Here is an 11,750-nt window from a genome sequence, read left to right on the forward strand (position 1 = left end):
TAGTTTAGGAGGTCTGGATATCATATCATGATACCACTATGTCACGATGTATTCTCCATCACCTTAGAGTGTCATGTGAGTGGTTCCTTTGGTGATAAGTGCGAAATGAGTATGTTGCCCAACTTCAGAAGCTTCAGAAATAAACATAAGAACAAATCAGTAGGTTTGCAAGTTAAAATTCTTACATGATAACCCTTAGGTAAAGACATCTTTTAACTATCATGGACTCAATCACTTTCATCCATCTGGTTTAAGATTACATATTCTTCAACCATCATTTATCATCGAAAGTCTTGTTTAAGAAAACAATCCTTTTTAAAATAAGACTTTAACAAAACTTGTACTTTTAACTTTAACACAAATTAATACTTTTATGAAGACTTTTTAAGTCATATTCACCACTTTAAGGTAAGTTACTTAACCAAAGTCAACACTTTAAATCAAGATCTCTTAAGTTAAACTTACCACTTTAAAGTAAGCTAACTCAAGTGGATTCAATACTTTTGAACAATAAAACTCCATGGTCAATTAAACACATTTTATTCTAAAGCAACCACAAGGGTTGATAGTGTTGATCACATAATCAAGAACAACATACTAAAAGATGATAACTATCTAATGGTGTATGTGTGAGAGATTGAGAAAACAAGAAGAGAAACACCTTGAAATATCTTAGAAGTGCTTAGAATGCAAAGTGAGAAAGTGAGGAAAAAAAAAGTTCCCCCTCAACGCCAAGGAGTTGCTTTTATTGAGGGGAAAATTAGATTTGGGGGGAGATCAAAGTGGTTCCCCAAAATTATGGTGGTGTAAGGAGTTGATGAGTGATTTAGGGGATTATGTAAGTGATTGTACTTTTGCTTATTCAACATGCAAGTTTGACTCATGAATGAGTGATGCGACTAACGTGATAAAACATTGTAATTAAAACCATGCCCGAGTATTGTCAGTTAAAACTTGGTTGGAGATTAAAAAATCTCCGGATTTAGGGTTACGTTTAGAACGTCGAAACTTGGATTTCGGTCTGAAAAATATCTACAGATGAGTTATGGACAAACTTGGTATCTTTTATGACTCGAAATAATATTTCAAAGCCAATGGCAAAATCATAATTCAATTCCGAGTTAAGGAACTCAAAAATCATACTTGGGCCGAATTTAGGGTGAATTTGGGGCCGAAAGAGACCCGAAGACTTTCTGTCTCAGAAAATTATGAAATTTACCAAAAATTATGAAATAACAATATAAGGCTAAAACTCAACTGAGGTTTAGCCTAAATCAATACCTATTAATTTCTTAAATTAATCATTTTCAATTAAATAATTAATAAAATGCGCATAGAAAATCACAGTGTTACATGTAGAACTCATTCATCTTATGGGGCTTCATATATTTTTTTACTATTGTTGACGATTACTCATGTGTGGTGTGGATATGTTTGCTAATTGATAAGAAACAAGTCACCAAAGTACTAACAATTTTATTTTCTAAAGTATTACTCGACGAGAAATTATTTTGACGAGTTAAAACTGTGAGAAGTGATAATGGAATAAAATTCATTTTGACGAGAAATTTTTTTTTAGATCATGATATAGTACTTCAAACTTCATGTACAAGCATGCCTCAGCAAAATAGGAGAGTCGAATGCAAACATTACAATATTCTCAATGTTGCACGAGCTTTACGGTTCCAAGGTAATTTGTCTATTGATTCTTGGGGAGAGTTTATGTTTATAACAAACTATTTGGTCAATCACACTCCAAACACAATTTTAGAAGGCAAAACACCATATGAAGTATTGTGTGGACAAGATCCCTCCTACAATCACTTACGTGTGTTTGGTTTTCAATGTTTCGCTCACAACCAACACACAATGGCAATAAATTTGCAGGTCGAAGTCATAGATGTGCCTTTGTGGGATCTCTATGGGAAACGAAGTTGGGTAGTTTATGATATACAGACTCGTGAGTTCTTTGTTTCACGAGATGCACAATTCTTTAAAAACAAATTTTCATATCAATGTTCCGAAAATGAGAAAGAAACCTTTCATTCCTTGCCTACTGATGATATGATGGACAATGTCTTTAATGACATCGAAACACCAACGAACCTTGATCCCGATAGAGAAAAATATCCATAAGATAGTGAGCAACCTCAATACCCAAAAAAATATTTCAATGTGCCTAATTCTTTCATGCAGAAGCATTCATTGAGGTAGGTTTTAAACTATTTGATGCGTGAGGAATCATTATCGGTAATGATTAGATCGTCGACATAAATAAGAACAAGTTGAACCCCTTTTTATGCAAGGTTAACATAGTATAATCAAGACATGATTGCTTAAATCCATAGATACAAGCACATGAGACAATTTAGTGAACTAACAACGAATTGCTTGCTTTCAACCGTACAACGATTTTGGAGTTTACACACTATGTTTGGGTTGGAATGGAAAACCAAGAGGCAGACGAATGAACACTTCATCATAGACGTCGCTGTAGAGAAAAGCATTGTGTATATCCATTTGATGAAGTTATCAGGATTTGCCTACTGCCATTAGAAGAACAATTCAAATTGCTACCGCACTAAAATCTCACATTGTCTTGCCAATCACTTCCATGGTTGTAGTCAATAACTTTTGTAGTGAGAGCCCATAAATAATGAAGACATTGATACTTGCCTATGAGACATTTAGAACATTGTTTCAAATTGTAGACCACATTAATCTAATGTGAGTTGTGGTGAATGCCAAAACTACCATAATTACAGTGTGTGACACCAAATTACATTGATACAGTCATGTCAGACCACATCAAGTACAAAACAATTAATCACAACAATTCATACTATAATAGTTACAATTTGCAAAACAATGAAACTACAATTGCGACGCTAAGCACAATTTAAAATACTAATGTTAAACAACTAAACCCATTAGTCTCCTTTTTTTTAATCACTGTCACACTCATGAAAGGGGAGTACATCTGTTGTTCCACTTTTTATATTATGTACTATCACTTCTGATTAGTTGAATTTTTTTTATTTAAGTTAGAATTATAATTATTAAATATTTTTCTGATTAATTATATCTCATAATATATGAAATGATACAAAACTATACGATAAGATATGTGTATCCTCGAGAGTTAGGATCATGTTCAACACTAGAGGCTTTAAGCACACCAGCTGGTAGTATGCAGTTGCCTAAGGAATAGTGATGAAAATTTAAAGGTAAATAACTTATAGGGCTATTTTGTCAAAACAGATAATAGGTTAATTAATGTTGAGGTCAATTAATTTCTTAACGCAATAGCCTCAAGTTCAGTTTTGCTTTTATTTCTTAATGTTGAGGTTAATTAATTTTCGATCAATTCACAATTCCCCAACCTCCAAATGATGAAGTTGCCTTGGGTAGATTTTGAATTTTTGATACTTTTTAGCGTATGTTTAGTATAGATTTTTTTTGCTTATTTTCTTGTTTATAAGGGTGTAATATCTACGTACTAATTATATAAAAATTTATCATTAATCATTTATTTGAATTACTTTTGTTTTGAATGAGTCAATAATGATTAAAAATGAATATGAATGTCGGATAATGCAATCACAATATAAAAACTCTTACGGTTAATATATTTTTTCCTTCTCTTTTTATAAACTGAACTTGAACTTGTTTATGATAAAAAGAGTTGAAGAGAGAGATAATAAAATTTGTTTAGAGAATGGAACTCACAATTTTGAATTTGAAATTGAAATTAAAGGACATAGATTGGGTTTGCTGACTGAGAAAGTAATCCGGGTAAATATGGGAGTGGGTTTTGCTTTTACTTGTTAACGATGAGGTTAATTAATTTGAAATCAATTCCCAACGAAACCACCAAATCTTATCTGTGAAGATAATAACATATGTTATTATAAAATTTTAAATTATTTTTAAATAAAAATATTATAAATAATCAAATCAGATTATCTTACATTTCAATCCTGGAGAAAATCCTGAGACAATTCCAAACCTCCAAATTGGAAAGTTTATTGGGTTGATTTTGGTAACTGGTATATATTGTTTTTTACTCTTTATTTGTAAGCTTTTCTTATAAATTAAACTTTGTTAAGATGAAAAAAGGGTTGAAGAGAGAAAATAAAAGGTGTTTGTCGACCATAATTCACATTTATAAACATAAAATTATATACTTATGTAACAATTTTTATACTGTAATTGCATTATCCACTATTGATTTCTAACTATTATAAACTTTTAAACAAAAGTAATTTATTTGAATAATGAATAATATATTAAATATGTATAAATGAAAGGAAATAAATTGATTATACATCTAAACAGACTCTAAAAACTGCAAACACACTTTCGACACTTAACAATCCGGGTTGGAGATTCTAAAGGCCGAGCCAAACACACATTAAATGATATAGAATTGAAGATTCAAATTTGCTTTAATGTACACTATTTCTCAATAGGAAAGAATTAAAAAAAAAATTGTTGAAAAGATTTATCCGCAATCATAGATACTTTTCTGGAGGCTAGGTTTTTCCTTATAAAAATTTGAATCCGAGTAACAAATTTGGAAATAAATAATAGGATTTAATTGCTGTGTACATTGAGGATAAAGATTCTTTATTTTTATATTATTAATCAATACTGAACTAATATATCATCAAAAAGTCCAAAGAATAGTATATAATTAGTCAAACTTAAATTTCTCACATATAATACATAACTTTATATTTGAATGTATGATATATGACAATCAAAGTGTAAATAATAATAGAATTTTACCTATCTAATTTTATACTCATATTTGAATAATATTAAAGAAATCAACAATGTATCAATTTAGTGATGTAATATAATACTAGATCTCAAAATATTAAAAAGTCAAAAATTTAATTCTTAAAAGTAACAAATTGTTACCGGATAACCACACATCCCCTCAAGAAAATTAATTTCCTACATTTAGGGGACACTTTTGCTATTATAAAAAAATAATACTAAAGAAAGTGTGATACAATTCACTTCATCAAATAACCAAAACGTGTAACACAAAGTTGTATCTTTTCATTGAACATATCTTTCGCGCCAGGTTTCACTTCTTTTCCTTTCTTCTTCGTTTTTTCTCAGTCCCGTTAACTTCGCATTCGTTACTCTCTCAGTTCTGGTAAATTTTGAAGCTTTTCTTTATCTTCTATTTCCTTCAAACTTTTTTCTTTTGCTTCAACGATTCAAACACTTTAATTCATATTATTCCTACATTTTTTTCAAAAATAAACTGTGTTTTTTATGTACCCATCTTCTGTATGTGACGCTTTTACTGTTTATTTTTAATTCTTAGTATTATATGTGTGAAACTAGTTTTTTCTTCTTCTTTAGGATAATTTTCTGATGTTGCATTTTTTATTCGTTGATTTTATTTATTTATTTCATGAATATTGTAGAACTGAGTATAGGGTTCACCGTAATTTAATCGCTGTGAAGTTTAAATTCAAAGAAGAGGTAAATTGGGTGCTAAGGAAGAGAAGAAGATTTTAGGATTTAAAAGTTAATTTTTTTTGTCCGGAGACATGATTCACAGGATATTATGACATTCTTCAATTTATATAGCCGATTTCAAACGGTGAAAAAAGTCTTGGTTATTGTTATAGTGAAGAAGAGAAGAAGATTTGTAATTTTGTTTTAAGTTGAAAGTAAATAAGTTACTTGTAAATTTGGTTACAACAACATCAAGATCCACATCATTTGGTTATGTGTGCTTGATGCTATACATAGTTGGAAGTTTGTATAGAATGTGAAGTTTGTATTAGACAATCGACAACCAACATAAAGTATTGCCAAATTTATTCGGTTACATCTGTTTAATCTCATTGGTCTTCGAAGTCTGAATTTAACAAACTTGATGAGCCATTATCGAGTAATAGTGTAATACTAATGTGGCTTTGGTTGGTCTAGTAATTGATGAGCTTCTATTGCTATATTTAAGCTAGTCTACCAAATATTCTATGAATTATTAATCAATTATCCTTCTGTACAAAACACATGGAAGGTAAAGGATAGTGCTCAAATATTTTCTATATTTTTCTTTTGCACAACTAAGCCATATTTTCATTATTGGATTCTCATTCTCTTGGTATTTCATTTAAAAGCAGTTTTTCATTAAGGAAGCTACTGAGTTCATAAGTTTATCAAGCTTGATGGGGACAGAAGAGTCCAATTCATTTGATACACGTTATAGACTGTTGATGCCTCAAGATGATGTCAGTAATCATGCTATGTTCTATCTCAACTTATTTTCTCTATTTTCAATCTGCTTATAACTGATATTCTCTAGTCTTTTTCAACAAAAAATCCTAAACAGGGAGCTCCGAACAAACCTTTGCTAACACATTGGACTCCTGTGCAGGTAAAAAAAGAATTTTTGTTTGGACCAATTTGTGTTGGTATATTGGTCATGTATACTTGTGTTTCTCATACAACAACCAAGCCTTTGACATACTTGTGTTTCTCATACATAGAGTGCAATCTAACACTGTCTCTTTTGAATAGGCATTTGATAATTCCGGGTCTACATCAAGTTCCTTTTTAAAACCACATGCAGCTAGTTCTTATTTCTCTAACTACGCGTTGCCAAAGCAGGTAATGATATTACATATCAATGTTTCTTATAGTAAGGTTGTTTCTTTAACCATAACAAAGGAACAAGTCATTTGTTTTACTTTTGCATTCTTGTTGTTTGATCCAGGGAAATGGCACACCACTCCAGTATGGTTTTATGCATGACGTCATGACGCTCTCTAATAATCCTATAGAAGTATCTAGGGTAATCCTAGATTGTTCAATAAATTTATTCCTACAACTTCCGTTATTTTTTTATACTGTTAAGTTCTGTCACATTTAGGTTTCTATTTGGTATAGATTTAATGGAATGTTTATATTCTTTTATGGGGGAGTGGGGTGAGGTTGGTAATTACTAATAGGGTCAACATATGTATCTTATTGTAAATTTGGTCAGGATACTGCATTAGTTTTTCCCGAAAAACTACGAGGGACTTTTGATGAAAATAACGTGGATTCAATGAAATTTTTTGCTGGAAACTTACGACCTGACACTTTAAAGTATAAGGAATCGAGGAACAAATGTAACAGATCTTCAATACCAAAAAATGACAATGAGGGAATGTCATTGAGGTACATTTTATTCTTTTTTGTGAAAATCTTCATCACATTTTCCTAAACTTATACCACAAATTATCTATGTGCAGTGGAACAAGTGGAAGCAAGGAATCACCAGGTGAAGGTCATGGCACTAACATTGTAAGTTCGTCTATTAAATTGCTACCGCTTATATGTAAGAATACTTACAAGACTGGTAATTTATTGATGCATTAAAATGCACTGTCTTATTATTCTCTATAGTCACAGAGATTAAAATCTTTATCAAGGTTGAACAAATTCTGTATGTTGCAGGATTTTCCTTTAACTGTGAAGCAGCAATATACCGTGATGCTTGGAAATGGTATGTTTTACAATTATGATTTGTTTTGTTTATTTGACAGCTGAAATTTCATATTTTATGATCTATGAGATATGAGTTAGGAAGATACACAAAAGGTGAGTAGTATTGACAATTGTAATGCTGTTTATTTCACTAACAATCTTGTATTTCTCAACTTTGCAGCAAATTCAAGTGAACAGAATCAGAATTCTGGGACCTGCCTCAACACTACTAACAGTAGTGTTCAATTTTCGAAGCTGGTACTATAAACTTTTATGGATATCGTACCATGTTTGACTAGCTTTTATTGGTCAATTAACTAAGATGCATGAACAATAAATTTACTACATAACATAACTTTAAATTACTTTTGAATTAGTAGGCTAACTAAACATATATGTATATCCAAAAAACTTCTTCGGCATAGTTCAATGTTGAAATGTATAAGGTAAGCAACGTATTTTTCTACTATAAATATATTTTGTAAGTTCCTTAAATATAAAATCTCTTTTGCATAGACCATTCACAATTATCGTGGAAAAAAATATGGAATCACCAATTTAACTGTAGTAATATAATGTTGATTTTCAAATGTCATGGTTTGGAGTCGAAAAAGAGCTGCTCCCTAGAGAGCATTATATGTCTGAGATTAAACTTGTTGATTATCCGTCTATCTAATCTATCATTTTTATCTACCTGATCCATGACATGTAAATGCTCCTAGTATGTTTTATCTTTCCACTACAAGTGATCTTGCATGAAGTTACATCTCAACTTCTGTAACATTTTCTTATGTCGAATTTTGCATTTACTTTTTTCTTCTCCACATTTCATTCTGATCACTATGAGTCTTTTGTATGAAATGCTACCACCATTTTATAATTAGTTAGAGATCTAGCTAGAGTTTTGTACTGTGTTGAAAGGGATGTTTTCTGCTGAATACTTTTCAGAGAGTAAATCCTTCCTCTAGGTTGCTTAATTTAATTCATATCAATTGCCAGTGTTTCATGTTTGAGCTGCATTTAATCTGACAGGGAGAGGATGAAATAAGAAAAGAAAGAAAAAGACAGTCAAATAGGGAATCGGCTAAGAGATCAAGGATGCGGAAACAGGTATACAATATATTCTAGTACTATGTCCGTGCAATGCAGCATGTTTTTTTGGATGTTGTAGTCATATATCTTCAGAATTAGAGTTAAATATTAATACTGTTTCAAAAATTCACCCCAAATTTTTTATTTTTAAAATTCTTAATATTTTCTCTTTGCTTTTCTTAATCTTTCCCACTCTTTCATGCTTCACATTTTTATCACTTTCTAGTTTCAATTTTTTTCTTCAGTTTTTCTATATATTATAAAGAAAATGAGTTATGAACTTGTATTTAAACAGCAGTCAAAAAATTACAGAAAGAAGTCAAAGAACTGCACACCTCACAACCTACATATAGACTATTTCCTATTTTCACAATATTAAAGCACTTACGGGACCTCTTCCAAACTTGGCTGCACTCTAGATTTAAAACTGTGGAGAAATGCATTACACAATATCAAACAAACCATGGTTTTAACTTGTTTTGTATGGTAGGTGGCACATGACTGTCGGTCAGCGCTACTTCTAACCCGGAATCCATTTTATTATGATGTGTAATGTGACACATTGCTGGACATGCACATAAGGCTTTTAAAAATAATTACACTTTTTCCATAGTTCTCTTTCATGCTTAATAGAAGATAAGATTATTCTGATTATTCTTGTCTTCTATACTTCTGCTCGTTTGACATGTTTTAGACTATATAAAGTTTGGTCAAAAGGATAAGTTAAATCTTAGTTCCCTTCATTGACTATCACTCTTAGAACATGATTAAACTGCTGAAAACAGCAATAAAAATTTCTCAACATTGAACAACGATGCAGCAGCTTTGTTCAAAAGAGGAACTAATAGATTCATCGTTATAAACATATATTACATGTTCAAAAACCTTTTTAGAACATGATGATAGGACGGCTTGCTAAACAACCAAATCATATATACTCATGGAGGATAGAAATTTTACTTGTGCTTCCCTGTGGCTTTTGTCACACCTCTTGTTAATTTGTGACGGTTTTATGACTTTTACTTAAACTTGTCTTTTTATGATGTTGTCATTATTTGTGTCTTAACTTGTCAGAAAGAATGTGAAGAACTACATAGAAACATGGACATTCTTAAGGATGAAAATTCAGAGCTTACGCACTTACTTATGAAGCTTTCTGAGGAGTGTCTGGAGCTTAGCACTGAAAATGATTCTATAGAGGTCTGTCATTTAAACCCCTGATCGTTCAACTATTTACGGTTCATTCCATTGAAATTCATAGATTTGTACTAAAGAAAGTGGTCCTTGTATTAACTTCTTCTTTTAAGCTATTTGCAATTTGGGTTAGGCTATTAGTACTCTACATTATCTACTCACTGTTTTGCACCAGCTATTATCTATACATTCGATTACAATTTCCAAAATTACTCTTGATTAAATATTTGTATTCAACCCAAGTTAAACTTTGTTTTGCTTAGTTTCCCTATTTGCATAGTTTAAACAATTTTGATTACATTATTTTACTGAAAATATGAATTGACAATTAAAAGTGAAAATAGCATTATAGCACCATGCTTAACTTTTCTCATTGAAAGTGCCATATTGCCATAATTTTGCATACATTACCAGTCGTGCTCTCTCACATTGCATGCAAATGTGAGTTTGTGACTAGGCTAGGTATTCTCTCAGGATGCTGATAACCTCATTTAGTTACTTGGATAGCATTTAATTATTTATTTATTCAACGACATTTGGTAATGACTTTTCTAAGAAGTTAATTCTGAGTCTTGAGCTACCGATGAATGACAAGAGAGTGTTGTCTTGTATTTTTTGTCCTTTAGTTTATAAGATTACTAATTTGAGTATTGATTTGGTACCGGGACAGGAAGAGCTGGTTGAGATGTATGGACCAGAATCAATAGCAGATCTTTTGCCAATGAAGCCTGCCTCTGTTGGATCCCAAACAACAGTTAAGGAAGAATCTTGAAATGATCAGAACCTACCGTTTTGACAGCAATTTTGACACTGCTTATGTAGGCTTATGTTATATAGACATGTTTCAATTTTGTAAACACCGAAGATAGAAGTAAATTTAAAGAGAATAATAATGATAGTCTCTTGTGGCTTTCAAATAATTACATTCATAATAGTCTCAAGGCTGCACAGTCTAAAGTTCCAACTGCAAAATTCAATAGTTTTTGAGGAATTCTTCTGCAAAATTTGCTTTGTGTTAAACTATTTGTCATTAGAGTTCTGTTATTTGAACATTTTAGGGTTTGCTTGGTTTGCATGACTATTGATTTTTTAGAGTTCTGATATTTGAAAATGAAAATAGAAAACGTGATATTGAATTTGTTTGTTCACGTATTTTTAGTTTTAGGAAATGGAGGCAATGTTTTTGAAATTAAAGGCATTTACTACTTTTTCTTTTATTTTATTACTTCTCTTAATCCTTTCTTAGACGGAGGCTTACGGTGGGTTGTTGGTGGATTGTGACTGGTTTAATTTTTGTGTGGTCAAGTCCTAGTTGGTGTGTGAGACATGGGTTGAAGGGAGAAGGGAAGCAGGAGCATTTGCATGGTGGCAATGAAGAGCGAGCGTTTAAGGAGAAAGTCAAAATTATGAAACTTTTAATTTGAAATTAGGAGTAATAGGACTATGGAGGTGCTTCAAGCACTATCATGGACAAATCTTGAGATAATGATTTTGTGCTATTAGAAAGTGAATAATGTGAAGATAAAAAACATGATTAGAAATCAGGGAGTGATAAAAAAAAGTAAAGGAAAATGAAATTAATATTAACCAAACAAAAAATTACTAATAAAAACAACTTTTAGAAAATGAAAATAGAAAATAAAAACTGAAAATATTTTCACAAACCAAACACATCCTTACCTTTTTGGTTTCCAACAACATTTCCCTTTTCCTTATTATCTATGCTTTGCTACACATTAGGAAAAAAAAATTAGATAGTAAGAATTTTGCAACACTCTATCACTCAAATGTGGAAGTTGGATAAGGAAGTTGTAGGGATTACTCATCTATGCAAGAATTAATGAAAGAGTTTAAAATCTATACATTATTAGTATAAAGTTTTTACATTGTGTTGGAACAACTTATTTGGACCCTAGTTTTATACATTTTTGTCAACAATTTAGAATGTCATCTAGCATATA

At 31.1% G+C, this 11,750-nt stretch overlaps 1 protein-coding gene across 3 annotated transcripts; it reads left to right on the top strand.

Moving 5' to 3' along the window:
• The first annotated feature begins 5,044 nt into the window (after positions 1-5,044).
• On the top strand, positions 5,045-10,588 carry LOC109337780 (G-box-binding factor 1-like). Of its 3 annotated transcripts, XM_019574827.1 has the most exons (12): positions 5,045-5,170; positions 6,153-6,263; positions 6,365-6,409; positions 6,553-6,642; positions 6,749-6,826; positions 7,019-7,194; positions 7,269-7,320; positions 7,474-7,522; positions 7,685-7,761; positions 8,536-8,613; positions 9,670-9,795; positions 10,460-10,588. In XM_019574827.1, the coding sequence occupies exons 2-12, from the start codon at positions 6,201-6,203 to the stop codon at positions 10,559-10,561; spliced, it is 936 nt and encodes a 311-aa protein (XP_019430372.1). In that variant the 5' UTR covers positions 5,045-5,170; positions 6,153-6,200; the 3' UTR covers positions 10,562-10,588. The 3 variants fall into 3 exon arrangements, with proteins under 3 accessions (XP_019430372.1, XP_019430373.1, XP_019430374.1); XM_019574829.1 differs by lacking the exon at positions 5,045-5,170 and having other exon boundaries at positions 5,622-6,263; positions 7,130-7,194; XM_019574828.1 differs by lacking the exons at positions 5,045-5,170; positions 6,365-6,409 and having other exon boundaries at positions 5,621-6,263.
• Positions 10,589-11,750: the final 1,162 nt, after the last annotated feature.

The sequence above is a fragment of the Lupinus angustifolius genome, unplaced genomic scaffold (assembly GCF_001865875.1).
Source record: "Lupinus angustifolius cultivar Tanjil unplaced genomic scaffold, LupAngTanjil_v1.0 Scaffold_10_160, whole genome shotgun sequence".
NCBI classification, from domain to species: domain Eukaryota; kingdom Viridiplantae; phylum Streptophyta; class Magnoliopsida; order Fabales; family Fabaceae; genus Lupinus; species Lupinus angustifolius.